Here is a 13,181-nt window from a genome sequence, read left to right on the forward strand (position 1 = left end):
TGTAACTGATGGTTTTGGAAAATGTCATCTCGCAAAGAATTTGCTGCACAGAGTGGTCGAGATAGGAGCATATGGCCTTCTGTAGAGAGAGGGTCTTCTGCCCTGAACTTGTCCATGCTTCCAACCTCAGGATGCCCAACCTGGCCTGTGGCAGCCAACAGGACCACCATGGAAGCAGGCATTGTAAGCAGCTCCCGACTGCAGACATTACAGTTTGACTCAGCAGCATCTATGTTCACTGAGAAGTTTTCAGATCCAGCTCTCAACCTCTGCTGCAGAAGTTTCATCTTTCACAGGATAGCCCTTTAAATGACACTCCTGAACCTGATTGGTTAGTGATTGCTCTTTCATTTCGACCAGCAGAGCTCTGAAACAGCTTCGTACAAGCACTGACTTCATTCTCTGTGCATCATCAGCACACCGGCAGCGCCCAGTTTAATTTCTGGAGGGGCATGAGGTGGCCCAGAAATAGTCACACTTGCGTTTCACTCTGGCTAAGATCAATTCCCATTCCCATAACCCTGGGGAAAAAAAAGCACTTCACAGTTTAATTCCCAGGCAGACATCTCCTACCTCTTTCAGATAAGCAAGTTTGGGAGGAGCTCCTTTGAGATCCAAGTGCACGACTCTCATCCCTGAAGAACCATAATCCTTCAGCTGGACTGGTCCTGCTTTCACCACTGGCTTTGTCTTGACCTCTCTTTGCTGAGAGATTTCTTTGGCCACAGTCATCACTTTGTCTTTATTTGTCATTGATTTTCCATGCTTACTCCAGAAGTTAATGGTCTTAGGTGTGTCAGTTGGTGTGGTCCTGAGAGAGAGAAGCATTTTCTTTCAATCAACTGAATCATTCAACTATAGCTCACAAAAGTTAACAAGTCTTCCAAACTAAGAAGCCGTTGACAAAGGTAGAAGCAGCAGCTTAATCATTAAACTATAAACTGGCACACTCAGGTGAGAAAAGAAATCCATTTGGTTAAGTTAAGAAGGAAGAGGGAAGGAGAAAGGGGTGAGAGGGAGGGGAGAGAAAGGGGTGAGAGGGAGGGGAGAGAAAGGGGTGAGAGGGAGGGGAGAGAAAGGGGTGAGAGGGAGGGGAGAGAAAGGGGTGAGAGGGAGGGGAGAGAAAGGGGTGAGAGGGAGGGGCAATGAAGGGGTGAGAAAGAAAAGGTAAATAAAGTTAATGAGGATTTGTTTTAAAAACGTGATGAAGCTCAATACCTGAAGACATGCACTTTTTAAAAAAAATGGGAGTGTAGATGCCAGAAATGGAAGGTTGGTGGAGGGGTATAGGAAGAAGAAAAGGAACATAAATGGGAATTAGGAGTAAGCTGTAAGGCTCAATCAGTGCTCAGGAAAGTAATTGGCATCATTGTGAAACATGAGGAAGGGGAAATTCATCTCCTGTTGCACTGCTAAATGCACAATGTTGTGACAACTGTGCTTCAGCTCCACTTCTGATAGTAAGTGTCCTTCGTGACTAATGAAGTTGAGGATAATAATATTCTCATGTGCTGCTGCTCTTGTCCTTCCAGGTGCTACAGATGTGTTTGGGAATTGGGGATAACTGCTGTGGAATTTTGAAAGCAATGTTCAACCGATATATAACCGAGTGAGGGGGACGATGCCAGAGTTTTCTACTTTAATGGGTGTAATTTAACAACCATTTAGCAGTGTCATGATCACCATTACAGATAATATTCCAGATTTATTTAATTAGCTGAGTTAAATTTCCTAGCTGCAATGGTGTGACTTGAATCCAAATTCTGGCTGATGGATCACTAAACCAGTAACATTATCACAATGCTAACATCCCCCTTGAAAAAGGTAGGAAAGATGGAGACAGCAGTAAGATATTGTAAAGATAAATAAAATGTATGGGCAAGTAGTTAGAAGGAGGGAATGGAACCTCAGCTTAAATGGATATGAGACAGAACTCTCAAACCCATGACCTCCAGCACCTCGAAGGAAAAGGGCAGGGGACACAGGAAGTGTGCCCTGCAAAATAACTAAGGACTGCAGTTTTATACAGGTGTAGGAGTGGTCTGCAGGGAATGTCCTGATGGTGGATCTTGCCAGATGGTTCCCCAGGCAGACCGTCAAGGTCATTTGGCAGAATGCCTCATCATCAGAACTGTTGAACGATCACCAAGACCTTGCTTGGCTGAGTCTCTATCCTACCATATGCTGCCCTCAAAGTGGCTGTGCTGGGGATGAGATCATCACCTACCTCCTGCTGGACTGTGCATTGGCCAAGAAGGCAGTGGTCCTTATTGAGGGTCCCCCTGTGCTCTACGGCTGTTCCCATGGTCAAATATCAACTACAGCTGAAAGATCACTAACTCGGTGAAAGACGCCCCTATCTCTGCCTGAGACTTGTCTTCCTATGTGAGGTGCTGCCCTCAACTGAATGTTTCCGACTGGCACAATCCAGGGTGTAGGAGTGCATGCTGAGGGACACACTGAAGCTCAGTGCAGCCATTGCGAAGGGTCTCCAGGGAAGGCCACAATGTAGGGCCCTGCTGCCACTGGACACTGAGGGGCTGGGTCTGTGTAACAGCCTCTCAAACACTTCACGGTGGAAAGTTTGGGATGAAAAACTGATGCCAGGTTGACATAACACAACGACTGCAGGTAATTATAATGACAGGTTGGGTACAATGAATGACCTATATTGTAGAATTGCAAATTTTATGAACAGAATGTATTTTTGGAAAAAACACAAAGAGGGCTGTGCCCAAGGATAGTTTCTGGCCTTTTGAATAAGATCAAGCTTATGTTTGTTGAGAAACCAGATTTTCGAGTTTGGGCCTGAGAATTCTGTGGCTTCCTGCTCTCCTCAGGCGGTGGATTGGTGTAGTGGTCCTTGAGGTGTCCCCTGAGCAGCTGCGTACCTGACACAGAGGCAGATCTCAATTGAAACCGGTCTAATTACCAGCAACAGCAGCTTACTTTTCTGCAGTAAACAGGGCGGCTAATTGAGCAGGTGACCGTGGTGTAACCCACACTATCAGTGACAGTGAACAACTTGGATGAAGGCCGACAGGTTTTCAAACAGGAAAGTGCTGCTAAAGTGTTGTGATTCAAAGCCACAGACGTCTGTCTGCAGGATTTCCCAAGTGCTGGGTACATCAATGTCAGAGAGTCACAGAGAGATACAGCATTGGAAACAGACCCTTCAGCCCACTGAGACTGCACTGAACATCATCCACCCATTCTACACTAATCTTACATTAAACACATTTTTTATTCTCCCTACTCCTACCAGGGTTTGAGGATGTTCCCTCCTGAAACATTGCTGGCTGCTTGTAGCTGTGGCAGGGAGAAGGGGAGTGAGGCCCCGCTATGGGCTTTTGAAGGCGGAGACTTTATGCGCTCTCCTGGCACCAAGGGACCAAACTGTGACAGTGTACATGCTCTCTGTTCTGGATGTTTTGACCATTCCTGAGAGGGAGAAGGAAGCTACACCAGAGTTAACATCTTTTGAGATGTGGAAAAGCAAACTCCACGTCAAGGTGAACGTAAAGTGAAGAGAAAGGGAGCTGTTGTCCACCTGTCCTCCAGCTTTGCGATATTAGAATCAGGCGGCAGAGATACATGCCCCTTCGCCCTCCATGTCTGCATCACTATCAACATTAATCCTATCTGTTCCTCTTGTATCCTCACTAAATCCTCTTACCACCTTATTCTCCTGTCACCCCCTACACTAGGGGCAATTTACAGTGGCCAACTAAGCTACCAACCCACGTGTCTTTGGGATGTGGGAGGAAACTGGAGCACCCAAAGGAAACCCACACAGACACAGAGAGAATGTGCAAACTCCACATAGACAGTACCAGAGGTCAGGATTGAACCCGGGTCTCTGGAGCAGCTTTAGAGTCATACAGCACAGAAATGAGCCCTTTGGCCTACCAAATCCATGCTGACCCTTTTGCCCATACTAGGACCGTTTCCTTCTTTGTCTTCTTATTTAGGTGCCTGTCTAATTTTCTCTTAAGTATGGTAATTGTATCTGATTCCACCACTGGCAGTGTGTTCCAGGTATCAACCTCTCACCGTGTAAGAAACTTAACTCTCAAATCCCCTATAAAACTCCTTCCTCTCACCTTAAACCTATGCCCTCTTGTTTTTGATACCCTACCATGGGAAAAAGCCTCTCATAATCTTACATACTTCTAACAAGTTGCCCCTCAGCCTCCTCTGCTCCAGGGAAAGCAAGACCACCCTATCCAATCTCTCCCCATAAATAAAGTCCTTCATTCCAGGCAATATTCAAGTGAATCCCCTCTGCACTCTCTCCAGTGCAATCACATCCTTCCATAGTGTGGCAACCAGAATTGCACACAATGCTCCAAGTGTGGTCTAGCCAGTGCTTTGTAAAGTTGCAGTATAACATCTCAACTCCTATATTCTATGCCCTGGCTAATAAAAGCAAGCATCTCATATGTCTTCTTCACTGTCTTGTTGACCTGTGTTGCCACTTTTGGGGAAAAATGGACTAGAACCCCAAGGTCTCTCTGTTCATCAACATTCCTAAGCCTACATTCCTTCACCTCACAGTTGTCAGGATTAACTTGCATCTGTCAATGCTCTGCCCAACTTTCCATCTGATCTATATCCCATGCATCTTAATCTTCTGGATGAGCCTCCCGTGAGGGACCTTGTCAGACACCTTACTAAAAATCCATGTAGACAACATTCATAGCTCTACCTTTATCCATCACCTTCATCACCTTCTAGAAAAACTCAATCAAATTAGTAAGACATGACTTGCCCCACACAAAGCCATGCTGACTGTCCCTACTTGGTTTTCCAATTGCTCATAAATCCTATCCCTAAGAATTTCTCTCCAGTAACTTCCCTACCACTAACCTAAGACTCAATATTCTGTAGTTTCCAGGATTATCCCAATTCCCTTTCTTGAATAATGGAACAACATTAGCTACTTGCCAGTCCACCGGGGCCTCGCCTGTGTTTAGATAGGACATGAAGATATTGGTCAAGGCCCCAGCAATCTCATCTCTTGTTTCTCTCAATAACCTGGGATATATCCCATCAGGCCCTGGGAACTTATCTACCTTATCGTTCTTTAAGACACCCAACACTTCCTCCTTCTTTATGTTGAAATGCCCTAGCAAATTAGTATGCTCCACACTAATGTCACTATCCTCCATGTCCTTCTCCTTGGTAAATACTGATGCAAAGCACTCATTTGGAACTTCACTGACATCCTCTGCCTGCAAGCATATGTTCCCTCCTTTATCCTTGAGTGGTCCTACCAACTCGCTACTTATCATCTTGCTCTTGATGTATGTATAGAGTGCCTTGGGATTCTCTTTAATCCTACATGCCAAGGACTTTTCATGGCCCCTCCTGGCTTTCCTATTGCCTCCTTGAATTCTTTTCTGGCTTCTTGATAATCCTCAAGGGGTCTGTTTGACTTTAGCTTCCTAAACCTTACATACATTTCCCTTCTCTTCTTGACTAAATTTACCACCTCTCTCGTCATCCAAGGTTCCCTTACCTTGCCAGCCTTGTCCTTCCTTCTTACTGGAACATACCTGTCCTGTATTCTGTGCAGTTGGTCTTTAAACACCCTCCACATGTCAGATGTGGACTTGCCAAAAAACAGTTGTTCCCAATTAATTCTCCCTAGTTCCTACCAAATAATCTCAGTTCTGTCCCTAGACTTCCTCTGTGTGTCCCAAGCAGTCACAGTCAGATCCACCAATGTTACACCGGTGTTCTTCATTGACCACTACTTTCCACTGGCTGACTGTCACTACAGAAAGCAGGCACAGGCACACGGAAGCTAAATGTGAAACTGCTGATACTAGAAAACGTCTAGGAGCTTAAAAGGGACAACTCAGGTTGGAGAACCATGAAGCCCATCTTTGACTCTCTGAGGCACTTGGCGTGAAGAAATCAGGGTGACCATCAAAAGTTTCTTCATCCTCACAGGTGTTCAGAATGGAAGAGAGGGTCAGAGGGAAATGTGTCTGGAATTTGCTGCTGCTGCTACTGTGGATGTGGTTGAGAAAGAACTCCCAGAGGTACAGAGCATCTTCCCCAATCCAGAGTCCGCAACATAGATCAGGATGAGATGTGCTCACACTTCTTCCAAAGGTTCACAGAGGGAGCTCTGTGATCTGCAGTCCAAAGGCTCAGTAACATCCACACAGATGGACATAATGAGGATCTACAAATTCTTCTATGCCAGTCTGTATGACAGAAAGACCATAGGCAGCACAGGTCCTGGAACTTCCTGTCCTCTATCTCAGAGGTTTTAGACAGCAGCAAGCAGGGTAGTCTGGACCAGACACTGATGCTGGAGGAGGTGACAAGTTTCACCCATTCCCTTGTGACGGCTCACTCAGCTCTCTGGGACTGGATGGGCCCAGACCTGCTGGAAGTGCACAGTGCTTGTAGCTGGCAGCATGTCAGAATCCATGAGGAAGGGCATCATCACCCTCACCTACATACGGAAGGGGGAGAGGGAGAAGACCAGAAACCGGCAACTCATCTCACTGTTGTATGTGGATTACAAGATTCTGTCCAAGGTCATCGCCAGGTGGATTAAGTCGGCTCTGAGACAGGTGATCCACCTAGACCCGACTTGTAATGTCTCCAGCAGGAAGACCTCTGACAGCCTTTCACTGCTCAGGGATATCATCATCTATGTGCATAATGAATGGGTGGATGCATGCTTAGTAAGCTTTGAACCGGAGATGGCCTTTGACAGAATATTGCACACACACATGATGGACACTCTCAAAATGGGCTTTGGGAAGAGAATCAATAATTCGATACAACTGCTCTACAGAGACATCAGTAATCAGTGGGTGGAAAATAGAATGTTTCTCAATTGAATCTGGAGAAGCCAAGGCTGCCTTCTCTGGTCAGTCTGGTTTATGTGTCATGTCAAGCCTTTTGCTGAATCCATCAGGAAAGATGTGAGCATAACAGAGGTGGTGACTCCAGGCAGCAGAGACTCTCTGCTCATGCTGGGGGACACACTGAAGCCTCATGCAGCTTTGGGAAAGGCCGCAGTTTGGGGTCTTCCCAGCACTGCACACGGAGGGACTGGAATCTGTGTAAACCACCTGGAACTACTGCTCACGGGATATTTGGAGAAGAAAAATTAGGTTATTTTGACATAATGGAAATCTTGGAAGCAAATATAATGAGATGTAAGGTACATTGATATAGTAATTGTACATTTGCTATTTTCTTCAAATAAACTGTGATTAAATGCAGGCCACTGTTTCACAGCGTCAGAGACCCGGGTTCAATCCTGACCTTGGGTCCTGCCTGTGTGGAGTTGGACATTCTCCCTGTGACCATGTGGATTTCCTCCAGGTGCTCTGGTTTCCTCCCACACCCCAAAGATGTGAGGGTCGGTAGATTAATCAACAACTGTATATTGCCATTAGTGTGTAGGTGAGTGGTAGAACCTGGGGGCAGTTGATGAAAATGTTGGGAGGGGGGCGTAGAATTAAATATTGGATTGTAGTGGTTGCTACCGCGGAATAAAACAAGAGTCTACTCGGAGGATTGCCAAACAGAACTGGTTTATTTTCCCGCCTTGCGCGGGCCCTTTAAGGGAGAATGTTCCCGCCCAAAACAACCAGCAATGACGTAAGTCCTACGTCATCAGGACTTTCCCACGTGCGGGTTCTCCCCGTCGCTCGGAAAGACGAGGCCCGCCGCCATCTTGGGCCTCGTCGCTCTGACGCCGCGCGACCCGACTGCCGAGCCGGTTCGCCCAACTAGACGGTGAGTCGCCACACAACCCCCCCCAGAACCGGTGAGACAGTCCCCAAGGTCCGTGGGCTGTGCCAGCTGCCGCTTAGGGAGGCGGCCTCTGCGTCGCGGCGTGGCAACTTCAACAGGCTGTTGCAGATCCAAATGGGCCGGTTTGAGGCGGTCCGCCGTGAAAACCTGTTCCCTGCCTCCAATGTCCAAAATAAAAGTGGATCCGTTATTCCGTATGACTCGGAACGGTCCCTCATATGGTCGTTGCAATGGCGCCCGAGGTGTGCCCCTGTGAACGAAAACAAACTTACAGTCCCGTCGTTCCTTGGGCTGGCAGGATGGGGCTTGACCGTGCCGTGAGGTGGGAATCGGGGCCAAGGCGCCAAGCTTCTCGCGCAGTCTTTGTAGGACTGCTGGGGGTTGTTCCCCTTGGTCCCGAAGGGCAGGTATGAAATCCCCGGGGACAACTAGGGGCGCCCCGTACACAAGCTCAGCTGACGAAGTGTGGAGATCTTCTTTGGGGGCAGTGCGTATGCCGAGCAGGAACCAAGGCAGCTCGTCAACCCAGTTAGGACCCTTCAGGCAGGCCATCAAGGCCGATTTCAGATGGTGGTGAAAACGTTCCACCAACCCATTTGATTGAGGATGGTAGGCCGTGGTGGTGTGCAGCTGCGTCCCTAGCAGGTTCGCTAATGCAGCCCAGAGACTGGAAGTGAATTGGGTGCCTCTGTCTGAAGTGATGTGGGCCGGAACGCCAAAACGTGAGACCCAAGTTGTGAGCAGCGCCCGGGCGCAGGAATCAGTTGTGATGTCAGTCAGGGGGGTTGCCTCAGGCCACCTCGTGAACCGGTCCACGATGGTAAGGAGGTACCGGGCTCCTCTTGAAACCGGCAGAGTGCCCACGAGGTCGACGTGTATGTGGTCGAACCTCCTACGGGTAGGCTCGAACTGCTGTGGTGGGACCTTGGTGTGTCGCTGGATTTTTGACGTCTGGCAGTGCGGACAAGTCCTGGCCCACTCACTGACCTGTTTGCGCAGGCCATGCCAGACAAACTTGCTGGCGACCAGTCGGACAGTAGATCTGATGGACGGGTGCGCCAACCCATGTACCGAGTCAAAAACGCGTCTCCGCCAGGCTGCAGGGACTATAGGGCGGGGCTGACCAGTCGCAACGTCGCAAAGTAGGGTCCGCTGACCTGGACCAACCAAGAAATCTCGGAGCTGCAGACCCGAGACTGTGGTTCTGTAGCTGGGCAGTTCGTCGTCGGCTTGCTGTGCATCAGCTAGGGCCGTGTAGTCGACACCCAAGGATAGGTTGTGGATGGTTGGTCTGGAAAGTGCATCAGCAACGACATTATCCTTTCCGGAGACATGTTGGATGTCAGTTGTGAACTCGGAAATGTAGGATAAATGTCTCTGCTGACGAGCTGACCAGGGATCGGAGACTTTGGAGAAGGCAAAAGACAGAGGCTTATGATCGGTGAAAGTGGTGAAAGGTCTGCCTTCTAGAAAGTATCGGAAATGCCAGACCGCCAGATACAGCGCTAGAAGTTCCCGATCAAAAGCGTTGTACTTCAGTTCGGGCGGTCTAAGGTGCTTGCTGAAAAATGCCAAGGGTTGCCAGCGGCCTTCGAGTAGCTGTTCCAGTACCCCACCCACCGCGGTGTTGGACGCGTCTACCGTGAGGGCAGTCGGGACGTCAGTCCTGGGGTGTACCAGCATCGTGGCGTCTGCCAGGGTGTCTTTGGCCTTAACGAAAGCAGCCGCAGCCTCGTCAGTCCAGATGATGTCCTTGCCCTTACCAGCCAGCAGCGAGATACAGGCGCATGATACGGGCTGCTGCAGGGATGAAACGATGGTAAAAGTTGACCATCCCAAGGAATTCCTGTAGGCCTTTGACTGTGTCAGGGCGGGCAAAATGGCGGATAGCATCCACCTTGGCGGGTAGGGGTGTTGCCCCGTCGCTGGTGATTTTGTGGCCGAGGAAATCGATAGAGTCAAGTCCGAATTGGCACTTGGACGGGTTAATCGTGAGGCCGAAATCGCGGAGGCGGGAATACAGCTGGCGGAGGTGGGAAAGGTGTTCCTGGCGGTTACGGCTGGTGATCAGTATGTCGTCCAAGTAAATGAACACGAAGTCCAGGTCTCGGCCTACCGCGTCCATCAGCCGCTGGAAGGTCTGCGCAGCGTTCTTAAGGCCGAACGGCATTCGAAGGAATTCGAACAGGCCGAATGGGGTGATAATCGCAGTTTTGGGGACGTCATCCGGATGGACCGGGATTTGGTGGTATCCCCTAACGAGGTCCACTTTGGAAAAGATGCAGGCCCCGTGTAAGTTCGCTGCGAAGTCCTGGATGTGAGGGATGGGATAGCGGTCCGGGGTGGTGGCGTCATTCAGCCTGCGGTAGTTGCCGCAGGGCCTCCACCCTCCGGTGGCTTTGGGGACCATGTGCAGGGGGGAGGCCCAGGGGCTGTCTGACCTGCGAACAATCCCCAGCTCCTCCATGTGACGGAACTCTTCCTTTGCCAGGCGGAGCTTGTCTGGAGGTAATCGTCGTGCTCGGGCATGAAGGGGTGGCCCTGTGGTAATGATGTGGTGTCGTACCCCATGTGTGGGCCTAGAATTTGTAAACGAAGGTGCCAAAATCGATGGGAATTCGGCTAGGAGCTTGGCGAAATCGTCGCCAGAAAGGGAAATGGAGTCCAGGCGCGGGGCTGGTGGGCTGATTTCTCCCAGGGGATAGGTCCGGAGAGTGCTAGAGTGGACTAACCGCTTCCTTCGCAGGTCGACTAACAGGTTGTGGGCCCGAAGGAAATCAGCTCCCAGGAGTGGTCGGGCGACGGTGGCAAGGGTAAAGGTCCAGGTAAAACGGCTGCCGCCAAAGTGTAATTGAAGCGTACGGGTGCCGAAAGACCGTATCGTTGTACCGTTGGCGGCATTGAGTAGAGGACCTGGTGGCCTGTCACGAGTGTTGCGGCCTGTCGGGGCAAAATACTGACCTCCGCTCCAGTATCAACGAGGAAACGCCGTCCAGATTTCTTGTCCTGAACGAAGAGGAGGCTCTGTCGGCGGCCAGCCACCGTAGCCATCAGCGGTGGCTGGCCCTGGCGTTTCCCTGAAACTTACAGGGTGGGCGGCATCGACGGGCCTCCGCACCCCACCTCTGATGGTAGAAGCACAGCTGGTCACCCGTGTCGTCGTCTGCGTTCCTGGGGCGTGGCTGCTCGGTTGCTGGGGCCGGGCGAGGCGGGCGTTGGGCTCGCGGCCTGGTGATTTGACTGACGGACGAACCGCTCTCGCGCTTGGCCCTCCACAGGACATCTGCCCGGGCGGCCACCTCAAGGGGGTTGCTGAAGTTGGCGTCAGCTAACAACAAGTGGATGTCATCGGGGAGCTGTTCGAGGAAGGCCTGTTCGAACATCAGGCATGGCTTGTGTCCCTCGGCCAATGCCAGCATCTCATTCATTAGGGCGGATGGGGATCTGTCCCCCAGGCCATCCAGATGAAGCAGGCGGGCGGCGTGCTCACGACGGGAGAGGCCGAAGGTCCGGATCAAAAGGTCTTTGAAAGCCGGGTACTTATCTTCCTCCGGAGGCGACTGGATGAAATCTCCAACCTGGGCGGCTGTCTCCTGGTCCAGAGAGCTAACCACATGGTAGTACTTCGTGGAATCGGAGGTGATCTGCCAAAGGTGGAATTGCGCTTCGGCCTGGTCAGACGCTGGGCCGAAGTGTCCAAAAGGTGGGCAGCTTGAGGGCCACTGCGTTGGCTGCTGTGCTGTCGTCCATTTCGCGGGTCCAAAAGCCGTTTGGACCGTCGGGGTCACCAATGTAGCGGTTGCTACCGCGGAATAAAACAAGACTCTACTCGGAGGATTGCCAAACAGAACTGGTTTATTTTCCCGCCTTGTGCGGGCCCTTTAAGGGAGAATGTTCCTGCCCAAAACAACCAGCAATGACGTAAGTCCTACGTCATCAGGACTTTCCCGCGCGCGGGTTCTCCCCGTCGCTCGGAAAGACGAGGCCCGCCGCCATCTTGGGCCTCGTCGCTCCGACGCCGCATGACCCGACTGCCGAGTCGGTTCGCCTGACTAGACGGTGAGTCGCCACAGGATTAATATTGTTGTTTGTAATATACATAAATGAATTGGATGAGAATGTAGGTGGTCTGATTAGTAAGTCTGAGACAACATGAAAATTGGTGGAATTACAGGTAGCAAGAAGGCTGCCTAAGAATGCAGTGGGACATAGATCAGCTGGAAAGTTGGGTGAACCAATGGCAGATGGAACTTAATCCAGACGTGTGAGGGAATGCACATTGGGAAGTCAAATTCTGGTCGGACATATGGAGTAAATGGCAGGGAACCATTGATGTACAGAAGGACCTTGGGGTGCAAGTCTACAGCTTGCTGAAAATGGTGCATAAGGTAATGAAGGCGGCATTTGGTCTGCTTGCCTTGACAGGCCAAGGTATTAGGTATAGGAGTTGGGACATCATGTTGCAGCTGTACAAAACATTGGTTAGACTGGACCTAGAGCATTGTGTACAATTCTGGTCACCACATTACAAGAAGGATGTGGTAGCAATAGAGAGAGAGTGCAGAAGGGGTTTACCAGGTGTTGCCTGGAATGGAGGCTTATAATTATAAGGACATCAGACAGGTTGGGTTTATTCTCACTGGAATGTAGGAGACTGAGGCATGACCTAACAGAGGTTTATAAAATTATCAGAGGCATAGGTAGGATAAATAATCAGTCTTTATACCAGAGCAGTGGAGTCTAGAACTAGAGGTCACAGGTTTAAGGTGAGAGGGGAAAAATTTAAAGGAGATCTGAGTCATATGTTTTTCACACAGAGGGTGGTGAATATCTGGAATGAGCTGCCAGAGGAGGTGGTGGAGGCAGATACAATGACAATGTTTAAAAGGTATTTGAACAGGTGGTCGGATAGGAAATGCATAGAGGGATACGAGCCTAATGCAGGCAACTGGTCGGCATGGACGAGGTGGGCTGTAAGGGCCAGTTTCTGTGCTGAAGTTTCCATGTTGTATGTCTCTATGATTAAATTATATGGTCCTAGGTAGAGGCAAACATAGCCAATGCCAAAGCCTGTCAGTCCTGTTCCTTGGAGACCCATTACTACATCTGATGATTCAATGGGCAAGAATCAGCAACAAAAACCCCTATCCATACCCTGTCACACCCCACAGATGGGATATTGTCTATGGCAGCACCCTGATCTCCAGTACCTGGAAGGACAAGGGCAGCAGGTGCATGGGAACAGCATCAGCTCCATGTTCCCAACAGGGAAAATTGACTGGCACATCAGCTCTTCCCCCGTTATCACTCAGGGCACACTAACAGCTTCTCAGGGGAAAACAGGGATGAGCAACAAACATTGGCCTTGCCAGCAGCAACTGAATTCTAAG

General features: G+C 50.0%; 1 protein-coding gene across 5 annotated transcripts in view; it reads right to left on the minus strand.

Moving 5' to 3' along the window:
* Positions 1 to 13,181, minus strand: part of zgc:113333 (beta-N-acetylhexosaminidase) — an 80,596-nt gene that overhangs the window by 42,512 nt on the left and 24,903 nt on the right. For all 5 annotated transcript variants that reach the window (XR_007956774.1, XM_052021615.1, XM_052021617.1 and 2 more), the window contains exon 3: positions 574 to 811. Coding sequence is in view for 4 of the 5 variants with exons in the window: in XM_052021615.1 (XP_051877575.1) it covers positions 574 to 811 (238 nt within the window). In the remaining variant the exon portion in view is untranslated. The remainder of the gene's footprint in view (positions 1 to 573; positions 812 to 13,181) is intronic.

This window comes from Pristis pectinata, chromosome 8, assembly GCF_009764475.1.
Source record: "Pristis pectinata isolate sPriPec2 chromosome 8, sPriPec2.1.pri, whole genome shotgun sequence".
Taxonomy (NCBI): domain Eukaryota; kingdom Metazoa; phylum Chordata; class Chondrichthyes; order Rhinopristiformes; family Pristidae; genus Pristis; species Pristis pectinata.